At 37.8% G+C, this 14,219-nt stretch overlaps 1 protein-coding gene across 4 annotated transcripts; it reads left to right on the top strand.

Moving 5' to 3' along the window:
* The first annotated feature begins 5,056 nt into the window (after positions 1–5,056).
* On the top strand, positions 5,057–14,202 carry LOC112179381 (pentatricopeptide repeat-containing protein At1g10910, chloroplastic). Of its 4 annotated transcripts, XM_024317778.2 has the most exons (12): positions 5,057–5,277; positions 5,543–5,821; positions 6,174–6,258; positions 6,359–6,622; positions 7,054–7,356; positions 9,973–10,077; positions 10,871–10,970; positions 11,461–11,780; positions 12,057–12,233; positions 12,351–12,479; positions 13,466–13,712; positions 14,010–14,202. In XM_024317778.2, the coding sequence occupies exons 2-11, from the start codon at positions 5,553–5,555 to the stop codon at positions 13,688–13,690; spliced, it is 1,977 nt and encodes a 658-aa protein (XP_024173546.1). In that variant the 5' UTR covers positions 5,057–5,277; positions 5,543–5,552; the 3' UTR covers positions 13,691–13,712; positions 14,010–14,202. The 4 variants fall into 4 exon arrangements, with proteins under 4 accessions (XP_024173546.1, XP_024173545.1, XP_024173548.1 ...); XM_024317777.2 differs by lacking the exon at positions 14,010–14,202 and having other exon boundaries at positions 13,466–13,986; XM_024317780.2 differs by lacking the exons at positions 13,466–13,712; positions 14,010–14,202 and adding an exon at positions 13,099–13,400.
* Positions 14,203–14,219: the final 17 nt, after the last annotated feature.

Below are 14,219 nucleotides of genomic sequence, written 5' to 3'. Positions count from 1 at the left end.
CCTACAAAAGTGAAGTACCCAGATGTAGAACGCCTGTCAGTTTTATCACCAGCCCAATCTGCATCTGTGTATCCCTCAACTTCCAATTCATCATTTTTCTCAAACAGTAATCCTTTACCTGGCGCCATCTTCAAATACCTCAAAATCCGAAAAACTGCATCCATATGTTCTTCACTAGGACAATGCATAAACTGACTGACAACACTCACAGCATAAGCAATATCAGGTCTAGTGTGTGAAAGATAAATCAACCTTCCTACAAGACGTTGATACCTTCCTTTATCAGTTGGAATTTGATCAGGATAAATGGTAAGTCTGTGATTCATCTCAATGGGTGTCTCAATTGGACTGCAGTCCAGCATCCCCGTTTCAGTAAGTAAGTCAAGAACATACTTCCTCTGTAATAGTGAAATTCCCTTCTTAGACCTCGCAACTTCAATACCCAGAAAATACTTCAGTTGCCCCAGATCCTTCATTTCAAACTCCTTTGACAGATACTTTTGTAACTCATTCATCTCTTTCGGATCATCCCCTGTAACAATCATGTCATCAACATACACAATAAGAGCTGTAATCTTACCATTCTTGCGCTTGATAAACAAGGTATGGTCAGAATTGCTCTGTCTGTACCCAAAGGTTCTCATGGACTTTGAAAATCTCCCAAACCAGGCTCTTGGAGATTGCTTCAGGCCATACAAAGACTTCTTCAATTTACACACCTTGCCAACTTCACTTGGGTAATTCTTAACACCTGGGGGCACATCCATGTACACTTCTTCTTCCAAATTCCCATTAAGAAACGCATTCTTCACATCAAACTAGTGTAAGGGCCAATCTTTGTTTGCTGCAAGTGAGATTAGAATCCGAACAGTATTGATCTTTGCCACAGGTGCAAAAGTCTCCTCATAATCAATCCCATAACGTTGTGTGTATCCGTTGGCAACCAACCTCGCCTTGTATCTATTAATAGTTCCATCTGCATTAAGCTTCACAGTAAATACCCAACGACACCCTACAGTCTTCTTTCCAACTGGCATAGGTACTAGCTCCCATGTTGCATTCTTTTGAAGAGCTTCCAATTCTTCATTCATCTCCTTGGTCCATTTTGGATCCGTCAATGCATCCTGCACGTTACTAGGAATAGATACAGTAGATAATTGATCAATAACAAGTGCATGTGACCCAGAAATCCTATGGTTAGACATAAAATTAGCTATAGGGTATTTAGCTTTGGCTTTGATATCTGGTTCATATTGTTTCTTAGGAATTCCCTTTGTAACCCTTTGTGATTTCCTAGGTTCGACACTTTCTAACCCAGAAGATTCATTAAAGTTTAGGGGTACCTGAGAAGGATCATTCTGACCAGGATCTTCAGTTGGTGATGCAGAAGGGGAAATATCTTGTGTGTGAGCTTCAGATACGTCTTGATTTTGATTCAAACTATCCAGAAAAGTCGTCTCTTCTGACTCAGAATTCACAACACTCTGTTCGGCAGTTACATTTTTTGTTTTGGAATTCACAACACTCTGTTTGGCAGTCGCATTTTCTGTTTCGGAATTCGCAACACTTCGTTCGGCAGTCGCATTGTCTGGTTCGGAATTCACAATGCTCTGTTCGGCAACTGCATTTTTTGTTTCCAAATTTCTACCCTCAAATGTATCCTCCAAATTTTCCAAGTCTTCAAAGACATCAAAATCAATAATAGAACAACGAGGGTTCCCTTCATAACCTCTCTCCCCCTGAAGGGAAGACTGAGAAGCTCCCCCTGAGTAATAAGGCTCGGATTCATGAAAAGCAACATCAAGAGAGACATGTAAAGTGCCAGTAAGGGGATCATAACATCGATAACCCTTCTGGAAGTCAGCATAACCAACAAAGATACACTTACGGGCACGGGGATCAAGCTTGCTGCGTTGAGGCTTGGGAATATGAACATAGGCTGTGCACCCAAACACCCGGGGCTCCAAATTAGGCATAGAAGGGATGGTCAAAAATGTATGAAGCTTCTGATGAGGATTCTGAAACTCAATCACCCATGAAGGAGTACGGTTGATAAGATATGCTGCAGATTTTACTGCCTCTCCCCAATAGGACCGAGGTACATTCATGCCAAATAAGGAAGCACGAACAACTTCCATCAACTGCCTGTTCTTCCGTTCTGCTAATCCATTCTGTTGAGGAGTATAAGAATTGGAGGTTTGATGACGAATTCCATGTGACCGACAAAACTCAAACATAGGGCCATTCACAAACTCTCCACCATTGTCAGACTGAAACACTCTGATGGATTGTTGATACTGAGTTGCCACCATGTTGTGAAATTCGATAAACATTCCAAATACATCACTCTTATTCTTCAGTAACGACACCCATGTCATGCGAGTGCAATCATCAATAAACGTTACAAAATATCGAGCTCCAGAAAGAGAAGGAATCTTTGCAGGACCCCAGACATCAGAGTGAATTTTCATAAAAGGAACAGGACTTTTATTAAGACTTGGTGAATATGAAATACGGTGGCTCTTGGCCAGTTCACAAATGTCACAATGGAAATCCAAATCACTGACAACCGAAAACAAATGAGGTTGCAGCTTCTTAAGATAACTAAAAGATAGATGACCTAAACGGCGATGCCATAACCATACTGCTTCCTTTGCATTCTCTACCCCATTAATCTGATTAGCTTGCCCCAAAAGATGCTTCTGGTTTTCTCCAGTCTCTGTCAGATCCAGGTAGTATAATTTTCCCCTTCTAACACCATAACCAAGAATCCGCCGAGTCAGAATGTCCTGAAACACACAGAAAGATGGATAGAAGGTCACAATACATGCCAGTGCTAAAATAATCTGACCAACAGATAGGAGATTATAAGCTAGTGACGGAACAACTAGGACAGATTTAAGGGTTAAGGTATCAGATACAACAATAGAACCTTCTCCGATGACCGGAGTTGGAGTACCATCAGCAGTAGAGACAATATTTTGAGAGGAACGTCTAAGGTTTTTCACAAGACTAGGGCCATTGGTCATATGATCAGATGCACCTGTATCAATTATCCATGTATTATTCAAAGTAGCCTTACCCTTCATACCTGACTGCGCTACATTAGCGGAGGCATTGTTGAGATGCACTTCCTCTGTAGTAGCAATAGCCGCCTTGCCCTGATTCTTTCGAGGTTTCCTGGTGAAGTCCCACCAATCAGGGTAGCCAATCACTTCATAGCACCGCTCCTTGGTATGACCTACTTCCCCACAGACAACACATTTTTTGTTTGCGTATGGGTTTGGTTTGTCATGAGGACAGCGTGGAGAAGGACCTGAGAAGCCTGGAGGAGGACCTGGTCGGCATTGAACGGCCATAACAGAAGATTCGGTAGGTACCGAACGCCCCATAGCTTGTTTCTCTGATTGCACCTTGCGAATGTAAGCATAGCTCTGCTCCAAGGAGAATTTAGGCTCCTTGCGTAGGATTTCTCCACGCACCTGATCATACTCTGGGTCAAGTCCACTCAAAAATAAGTGAACACGCATCCGGGACATTGCTGAAGTTTCTTGAACAACAGCTGCAACATTATCATGTTAAGAGGCCAACCTTTGATCAATCTCCTGGAACATTGCCACTAACTCATTGTAGTAGGTCGGAATGGGCCTTCCATTCTGCTTTGCTTCAAAACACTTTTTATTCAACTCAAAGATTCGGGTTTCATCAGAATCATCATAAAAGGTTTTCTCTACAGCTTCCCAAATATCTTTCGCAGTAGGAAGACGAATATACCTGTTCATGAGAGAGGATTCCATGGAGTCAATTAGCCAACTTTTCACCTTTTCATTGTCCGTGGCCCAAGCTTCATACTCTGCAGAATTCATGGCGGGTTCAGCCTTTACTCCGGTCAGATAACCAACCTTCCCTCGTGCTCCAATGCGCATTCTCATAAGAGGAGCCCATATGGTGTAGTTGGATTCATTCAAGACAACACTTGTGGGGAAAGCAGAGTTGTCTTGTTGGGTGGTGTAGTGGTGATGGATGATCGGTGAGGATGACACCATTGTCTTCTCGGGATTTGACTGTTCGCCTTCAATTGCAGGTCCGGCCATTGAGGAATTTGGGGTTTGTTTGATTTTTTTTCAGGTTTGGTTTTTCTAGGGTTTCAGAAAAATTCAGGGATGGCTTGATTTTAATGGTGGTGGTACGCAGCGGTTTGTGGTGTGCTTTGGGATTCAGGAGTCAGGATTCAGGATTCAAAGGATGCAGGCAAGTTCAAAGGATTGAACCTGCTCTGATACCAAGTAGAAAAGAATACTTTGATTTAGGGTTTTCAGTAATAATTCTATTCATCCCACAAAGGGGTATATATACAAGGACAAGAGGAGTAGTCTAACCCTAATAGGAAACAATCATTCCTATAATTACATGATAACCTAAATAAATAAGAATCATAATTACATAAGATTTACAGCTATTCTACAAATTTCCCAATGTACCTGGAAATTGCCGAGGAAGAGTGGCCATAAGAACCGAGGACACTGATAATTGATATGACGTCATCGGAATCATGGCCGTAATAAGTCTGTAAAGCATGAACCATCACTTGTCCTGCTACTGCTTTTCCAGTGAGATGGCGTTGTAGAAAACCTGGTCTCCGATCAAAACGTCGTCGTCGTTGTCATGTGCCCTGGAAATGGCGCCAGAATTTGACTTCCATATTCTTCAAAATCGCAAATCGCGATTCAAAAGGAGTTAACTTGGGGGGTTTAAGGTGTATCTCATCTTGCTAATTTAAATTATTTAGTTAGAGGAGCCTCATATTATTATTCATGAGGTACTTTATGATGACTCATGTAACTGTAATCGAGGTCAAGGCCCTATGTCTCTGTCGATGCATGATTCTAATTTTAATATAATAAGTCAGGTGTGAGGATGAGCCTCCTAGTTTGGCCCAAAAAAAAAAAAAAAAAAAAGGTCTATTTTTACAGTGAGGCTAAAATGGTAAAACAGACAAACTGACAATACAAAATGAAATGAAAAGAGAGCGCTGCGCTTCGGTTGGCTACAAAAAATTAAGGGAAAAAAAAAAAAAACCAAAGGAAAAGCTTGAAGAAAAAGTTGAGAAATTTATCTGCTACCGGTGGTGGTGAGAAATTTGTTCTATGTGTGATAATTGGTTCCACATAATTGAGATTTCGTTCTCTTACTGGGTCCTCAAGTGATACGAAGAAGAAGAAGGAACAAGTGTGAAATTCTGCTGGGAAATGCTTGGTTGACAACTTGGGAAGAAAGGTAAGGGGGAGATTAAATGTTGGGAATTAGTGTTATTTTCCATTCCCCATTTACTGTCAATCTCAATTTTCAGTTCATAATTCTGATATGCCCAAACTATTCGTTCGTTTTGCGGGCACAGTCTCCTGCTGCTTCTGCTCAACTGAATTTGGGTAGTTTATCAAGATTGCATTGTGTGAGACTTTGCCCAAGACTATAATAAATTAAATTGCATTATTGATTTGTTAAATTGTTGTTTAATTTACAATTATCATTATCTTCTCAGCTCGGACAAAATGGAGGTGTCGGCACTCGGTGTTGGTGTCCAACATGTCCTCTGCGGCAACTCCGTTCCATTTATTCCCTCAGTGACGCCATGGAGCACAAGACTGAAGACTTCTCATGTTTGTTGTGCCACAACTCTTGACAAAGAGCCCCTCCGCCGGCAGCCTCCCAATTCTGACACTAGGAGGGTCACAAGGCCTCACTCCAAGCAATATTTGGCTAGACAATCGGCAATTCTTCAAGTCCAACAGTCCTCTGACTTGGAATCTGCTCTTACACGGTAGTTTTTTTTTTTTTTTTTACTTTCATCTATCTAACATTTCTTCTTTTTATGTAATGAAATTTGTATTGAACATGAACATTATGCGTTTAGTTGACATTTGAGTTTTGTAATTGGTAGCAACATCTGTCTGGTGGCTTCTTCTGTTTGGATTGCAAGTAATGCATTGACTCTGTTGTTTTGTTATTTTTTTTTTTAAAGAAAAAAATACAAAGAATTGGACAAGATATGTTTTTATTTTATTATTTGATTATATATATATTTTTATATTTTTTAATAAGTTTTGTACTTGGTTGCATGTCTGAAATATAGGAATATATGATGAACTCAGATTATAACTTTATGGTCTCAGATTAGGTGGAAGTTTGAAGGTTCAAGACTTGAATGCCATAATACGCCATTTTGGGATGCTGAAAAGATGGCATGATCTTTCCCAGGTCTATGACTTGAAAAACTCTTTTTGATTGTTATTTTTGAATATTGGATTTATTCTGTTCTTCCAGTTGTTAATATGTTGATATGTTTCAATTGTTGCAGCTCTTTGAATGGATGCAACAGAATGGAAAAATTAGTGTGTCGTCATATAGCAGCTATATAAAATTCATGGGGAAGAGCCTCAATCCCGTAAAAGCACTAGAAATTTACAATAGCATTCAAGATGAATCAACCAAAAAGAACGTTCACATATGCAATTCGGTTCTTGGTAGTCTGGTCAGGAGTGGCAAGTTTGATGGCAGTATTAAGTTATTTCACCAGATGAAGCAGGATGGCTTAACACCAGATGCTGTTACCTATAGTACGGTACGCATTTCAGTATTCATGTCACATTGGTTTAAACAAAAATTTTGCTCCTTGAAAAATAGCAATGCAGAGCGACACTGATAAAAACAAACAAATATAAACTACCATTCACAGTGAAAATGGTGTCAAGTGACCAAATGATTGTGAACTTTTTTTTAACTATTAAAAGTAAGGAGTTAACAGTTTACATAATTGAAGGAAATAAAAACAATCTAACACTCACCGACATGATAGATGGTTAGTCTAAGAAGAGCTCCTTAGTTCTTCACGAAAGCTGTTATATATTAATATGAATATATATCATTTTTATTCATTGACTTACCTTCACTCTGAACTTCCCATTTTTCATCTGAGAAGTAAAAACTGTTTGAGACCTACATTTCTTATTTGTATATTCGACCTTCGTTGTTATTATCCACTACCATCCTTAGCTGCTTGCAGGTTGCATCAAATTCAAACACGGTTATTCGAAGGCATTAGAGCTAGTTCAAGAATTACAGAATAATGAGCTGCAGATGGACAGGGTAATATATGGTACACTTTTGGCTATCTGTGCTTCAAATAATAAATGGGAGGAAGCAGAAAGTTATTTTAAGCAGATGAAGGATGAAGGTCATATACCAAATGAATTCCATTACAGCTCTTTGCTCAATGCTTACTCTATCAGCGGGAACTACAAAAAGGCTAATGATGTGGTGCAAGATATGAAATCTGCAGGGTTAGTACCTAATAAGGTTTGTTCATGTTCAACTACCATAAATGTTTCCTCTATGGGAAACTTGCCTGTTAGTAATTGTTTCCATTTCTGATTTGCCATATTGAAAGAGTTGCACTGAGGGACATATAAACAGTAATTCATATAGGTAGTCACAAGATCATGGCTAAGATTTGGTAGCATAATATATAGAATCAGTAAATTTTTAGTCATTCACTCAAAGTCTAATCTTCTAAACTCCAAGAAAATGCTCATATTATTATATGTGGGACGGTGTAGAATCACACATTGGGAATGTAAGCCTTGTATAATATATAAAATCTTGGGAAGACTTTCCTCAGATACATATTATATACTCTAACGAGAGCCTTTTCTCTCACACTTGGAAAATAAGGTCAGAGTGAGGTTCTGGGAGGGTGGTTGGTTGGAGGAAGTTCCATTGCAACTATTGTTTCCCAGATTCTATAGGTTGCCTAAAACAACGGGAAAGTATTTCAAGATTTATTGATACTTCTCAGTAACCTTTTCAGCAGAAAGTTTAGTGATATGGAGGTGGATGACCACATTGTAATGTTAGGAAATTTGGAAGAGGATCGTTCGTGTCCTCCAAAAGCGGATTGAAGGAGCTGGAAGTTAGAAGGCTGAGGGATGTTTTCTTGCAAATCTTGCAAAAATATTTTTGTGAAAAAGAGTCTTTCTTATTTCTCACCTTCTTCTGAGATCTGAAACTCATGGTCCCTCCAACAGTAAATGTTTTGGCCTGATCGGTGGCTATTGGTAGGATTGTCACCTGTGATCTTGTCATGAGGCCTTTTCTTTGCTTTTCGTGCTGAGCATTTTATGTACAGCTCGGGAGGAGCGTTTGGATCATGCTTTCCTTCACTGCCCTTTTTGTTAAAAATTGTGGAGGCTATCCTGTCTAGGGAAATTAGAATCTGTTGGGTCATTTCAAAGGGGTACTCTGATTTGCTGAGTATTAGTTTTCCAGGCATTGAGAAAATGAAAGAGAGCTAAACCCCTATGTGGCTGCTAATCAATGGCATTTTTTGGGGTTCTATCATGCAACATAACAGATGGACTTTCGAGGATTATAGGCCAGGGCGGGAGTGGAAGAGCTTTGGGATTGGGTGTGGTTCTCTTCTGTTCTGTGGGCATCCATTACTACTGACTGTAGCTACTATATCTTTTTGTATTGTTATGCTTTTGTTAGCTGTAGTAGTGAGGATGTTCTTTGGGGTTATTTTCTTTTTCTCTGAGATTTTGTAGGTTCTTTCTGTTATTGTTTGGATTCCTTGTTAGTTGTAGTGTCAAGGATGTTCTGTCAGCTGTTTTGTTTTAGTAAAATGTCTCAGTTCTTGTTAACAAAAATAATAATAAAAAACAATGAAAGCTTACAGAACTAATCATCACTCAGCAAAGCTCATTGTGCATTTGTGTTGATATGTGTCTATTCTGAAGGACATGATCTAGTGGGTTCAACTGGTTCTTCTATTGGCAATTGGGCACTATGTTGGCATGAGGCACTTAGACTTATGTAAATGTATCCATCTGTATTGGCTGTAAAGTAAAGTTGACAAACACAGAGCACAAGTTATATACTTGGTAGGGTGGCCTTCAGTTTAAGATATCAAATGATTAAGAATTCAGTCCACAGCATACTGTACATTATGATCTAAGATCAAAATGATCCTTGAGGTAAGAAATGCTTTGATAACAATCCACAAAACCATACCTTCAGTATAGTTTTGTCAGTAAGACATAAGAGAATAGTTCCCATGTGCACTTTTGTATTCTTGTTTTTTAAGACTGCAGACATGAGATACTAGAGCGTATGTCATGTAAGTAGGTCGGGGTTGTTGTGAAATTTGGTAGCTAAATCTCCCCTCTGAAAGAGATGATTTGCATCAGATCTCTTCCACTTTAAATGACGTGAGTTTTGACTGCTTAACAAGACTTCCGAGATAGGTTTTACCAAACAATAAATCCCCTGTACTCTTGTGTGGTAGGTCTCTTAAGTTTCATATCAAGATAATACTAATGATAAAGTTTGTTGCATCACCAATATTTCTGAAAGCGTAAGCTACAAGGGCAAACAGTAATTTATATCTAAATAGTTCTCTCCACATGAGAGCCCACCATGTGGAATGCAACTTATATTGGGAGGTTGCAACTATAATGATTTGAACTCAGTTATTGCTTTGACACGACACTTTGTTGGTTTACCGATATTCCCAATAGATTAAACATGTTAAGACGTGCAAGCGAACATTATTGTTTATGCTAAGTTTCCAACAATGTGGATTACTACGATCTGATAGCATCATTTACCTGTTCATTTGTTGATTGATAAAATCTTGCTTGTGTTTTAGGTGCAAAGGTAAATGTAGAGGAATTAGTCTGTGTGATCGATATTTTATTTAGATGTTTTTTCGGCATCTGGTGTACAAGTGGTTAAGTAAAGCTTACGTTATAAATAATACAATGGGCCACCATATTGGTGTTTCAGTTTGAACTACAAATATCCTGGTATCCTGATCTAGTCATAGTGTTCACCTATTTATTCTTGCTAAATTTTTTTATGTAGATTTTATCAATTTGGTAATATGTTTCCTGTTCATACTGCAAATCCTTGCAGGTTATTTTGACAACTTTATTGAAGGCTTATGTCAGAGGTGGGTTGTTTGAAAAATCAAGAGAATTATTAGCCGAACTGGAAGCTTTGGGATATGCTGAAGATGAGGTATAGTAAAACCTTTGCCTCATAATTATTAGCTTGAAATCCAGGACATATCCACTTTTCCATGATTTCTATGGTTTTGTGCTATTTTGGTAATAATTTCTCATTGGAAGGAGTGATTCAGAGACAAATAGGATTTGCTTTTTTTTTTTTTTTCTTTTCCTTTGGGTAGTAACCAAAATTATGAATTATTCAATCTCTTCTAGATAACATCTGCAAAAGGTCCAGTGCACATCCTTGTGAAACTATTTTTGTTTGCTTTCACAGATGGTATTAACTTTTGTCTCATTTCCTGAAGTTATCTATCAAAATAATTGGTAAAGTTACATTAGATAAATTCTTCTGGCATTCTCTTTAAGTATTTCTGTACCTTAAATCCCAATGATCCTTTGTTTTCTAAATTATGTGGTATTAGCTTGTAATCTTTATCTTGTTGAAGTTTTAGCTACTGTAATGTTTGCTTGTGAACTATTGGACCACCATGCTGCTATCATATGTTTAGGAACTTCATTTGTTTATATATTTCCTCTGTAACATTTGCACCTGCGACTTATCATGAGCTAATCCCATTAACTTGACCCAAAGATTGGTGGAAAACTTTTAAAAGTGATCACCATGATTATTGAGGCTTTTGTAAGGTTGTTGTTCTTTTTTGATAAGAATACTTTTGCTTTTCTTGGAAAATTGATTGAAGGTTTTCTATGCATCCATGATTAGGTGCATTGTTTTAGTTCGCTATTGTAAATTGTTTTTTTTTTCTTTCTTCTTTAGCTCATCCAATTACATTTATTTGTAGATGCCATACTGTCTATTGATGGATGCCCTTGCTAAGGCTGGGCGTATACAAGATGCTAAATTGGTTTTTGATGAAATGAAGGAGAAATCCGTACGATCAGGTATCTTTCAACTTTTACCAGAGACGAACCCTCAGAGCAAGCTATCTGTTATTTTGATATGCATATGATTATTACTTTTAACACACAATACACTGAAAGCCATAGGACTAATGGAATTGTTGTCTTCAAAACTATGTATGGTTATGAACCATGTGAAAGATGATGTGTATTTGTGTCTTCTTCTATTCCTGGTGTTAATTCATACCCTGAAGAAGAAATCCTTGATTATTTGTATGGTCTTTACAGATGCTCTGCACAAATTACTTGCTCTTACATAGCCTTGTTAACAGATATTTACTTGCTGTTAAATAGCCTCGTTAACAGATACCTAATCCTTATTCTGTAACAATAAGTGGCATCCACAAGTAGTATAAATATATATGGAGCTTTAAGAAATAAAGTTGATTTTTTCCTGCAGAACCTTCCTTCCTGTGCAGAAGTTTATTTTTGTACATAGTGCTGCAACTTTATTATTTTTCCCCACTTGCAGATGGATATTCCTACAGTATCATGATTTCTGCTTTCTGCCGAGGTGGGCTTGTAGATGATGCAAAGCAGTTGGCTAAGGATTTTGAAAGAACTTATGACAAATATGATTTGGTTATGTTGAATACAATGATCTGTGCCTATTGCAGAGCAGGTGAAATGGATAGTGTAATGGAAATGCTGAGAAAAATGGATGAATTAAAAATCATACCTGATAATAATACCTTCCATATTCTAATAAAGTACTTCTGTAAGGAGAAGTTATACATGCTTGCTTATAAGACCATGGAGGACATGCACAACAAAGGCTACCCACCAGATGAGGTATTATATTCTCTCGAGATGCATCTTGTTGATAATACCTGTTGAACAGTGCCGTTTTGTTATTGTTCATTTTAATAAATGAAGGAAAAACAAAAGAATGGCCTTCAGAAAAACTAGGGATGATGAAACCATTGATATAATGTTACAAAGCCATTTGTTTATATAAAAATGAAATATCAGAATCCTTTGTGGTGTAAAGATGATGCAAGAACTTTTATTTTTCAAGTATATGATTTGGTCCGAAAACACCAGACTAAATACTATGTTGTACTGCAGGAACTTTGTTCCTCCTTAATGTTTCATCTTGGTAAGATAAGAGCATATTCAGAAGCATACTCTATTTACAATATGCTAAGGTATAGTAAGCGAACCATGTGCAAGGCCCTTCATGAGAAGATTCTACACATTCTAGTAGCAGGAAGGCTTCTCAAAGATGCTTATGTAGTAGTCAAGGTTAGCTACTGTTTTAAATCAAGTTTCTTCTTGTCTAACCTATAATTGTTTGTCTCGACCTTTTTAACTTTTTATTTTTTAAATTTTAGTCTAATTTTTTTTTCTTCTTTTGGTCAGGATAATCCAGGGTTGATTTCTAAGCCTGCTACAATGAAATTTGCAACTGCATTTATGAAATTGGGAAATATCAACTTGATAAATGATGTTTTGAAGGCAATTGATGGTTCTGGTTTCAAGATTGATCAGGTAAACTATTACGGGTGTTAATAAATTGGAGCATTATTTTTCTCTTGAACAAACTTGCATGCATATTTAGAACAATTATTAGGGATGGACACATTTGTGGTAGTTTGAGTGACAAACTTCAAGCCTGCCTTGCTGCCTTGTTGACAGTTTAGGGGGAACCATGGAACCTATTGCTAATCCAAATTAACAGATACATTGAGAGAGTAAGGTTAAAATAGCCTCACCTTTCAGAAAAAAGGAAGTCTTTTCCTTGCTTAAACTAAGGAACAAATAAAAGGCTAAAAATGGCAAGAGAGAACTGTTGGATTTTCGTAAATTGTCTTCCTAGAAATAAGAGGAGCAAAAAACTAAAGAAATTCCCTTCTTGAGTGTAGTCCTTTTGCAGGTGCAATTCTAGAAATGATTTCAAATATGAGGTTTGGGCATATACCTCACAGTCTCACACTGTTACTCGCATGTGCCCTAGGCACGTTCAAACTAATCATGGGTTCTGTCAAAGTACAGCGAGAATTACAGATATTAAAAATAATGTGACAACTGATATCACCCTCCACATAGTAGGATCCGTGGAGGGAAGAAAAATTAGCCTTTCCTAATTTCCACTTGTTTGAATTAACAGGCTAACTGGTGAGGGTTTGTCTTGGACTTATTTATTCATGTCATTTTCTGGGCTATCTTTGTGGGCGTGTGACTATCTTTGCGCTCTTCTGGTATCTTATTCAATGGAAGATTTCTCTTACTACCTCTCTTTTGTTTTGTTTTGTTTTTTTGTTTTTTTTGTGTTGTTGTTGTCCTATTGATGAGAAAGGAAAATATTTCTTGAAGAGAAATAGTTGAGCCTGACTGCTGAGATCAAGGGCTGTAGAAAAGTACACCTTGTAGAAACTCTACGTTTCATCCTCAATGGAAGCTTTTCATCTACCTCTTTTGTTTCTGTTTTCACTTTGGCAACTCATATAGCTACGAATCCTTCCTGCATCCCACAGGGAATATTTCAGATGGCCATATCACGTTATATTTCGGACCCTGACAAGAAGGACCTGCTTCTTCAGTTACTACAGTGGATGCCGGGACAAGGTTATACTGTGGATTCATCTACAAGAAACCTAATACTGAAAAACTCTCACTTATTTGGTCGCCATCACATTGCCGAGATGCTGTCAAAGCAGCATATGATATCAAAAGCTTCAAAATCTACTAAAGATAAGTGAGTTGGAAACTGTGCAATTCCAGGTACCTTACACCATGGTTGGTTCAGCACTCCGTGAAAAAAATTTGTTGTTGGATGCTTATAGTGGTTCACACTACCAGTATAATCGGTCTGCTGCTTGGCTTATTGAAACCTAAGCTTCCTTAACTGGTTTAGGGCATACTAACCCATGTATAGTGCTAGATTGTATTATTTTAGATTATATAACCCTGCATGCATGTAATCAGAGACTGGAACTAATTGCTAATTCTTTTGCTATACAAAATGGCGCATCTTTATCTTCTTTTGTTAAGACAATTTTGCACATTTGACTTTAGCAGGTTTTCAAATTTGAAGAATTGAAAGTGTCGTTGATTACCATACTCGATGGAAGGGTTTGCTTAAGTATAAGTTGGAATGGCATTTTGGTTCACAACAATTGTCCTCTGAATGGTATTTGGTACTGGAAATGTGAAAGATCACTCGCTCATAAAATCTAATATCATTCGAATCATTTCCCCCTTTTTCTTTGCTCTATTCACACATCCTCG

The sequence above is a fragment of the Rosa chinensis genome, chromosome 7, assembly GCF_002994745.2.
Source record: "Rosa chinensis cultivar Old Blush chromosome 7, RchiOBHm-V2, whole genome shotgun sequence".
Taxonomy (NCBI): domain Eukaryota; kingdom Viridiplantae; phylum Streptophyta; class Magnoliopsida; order Rosales; family Rosaceae; genus Rosa; species Rosa chinensis.
This window is presented reverse-complemented; position numbering and strand designations above follow the sequence as displayed.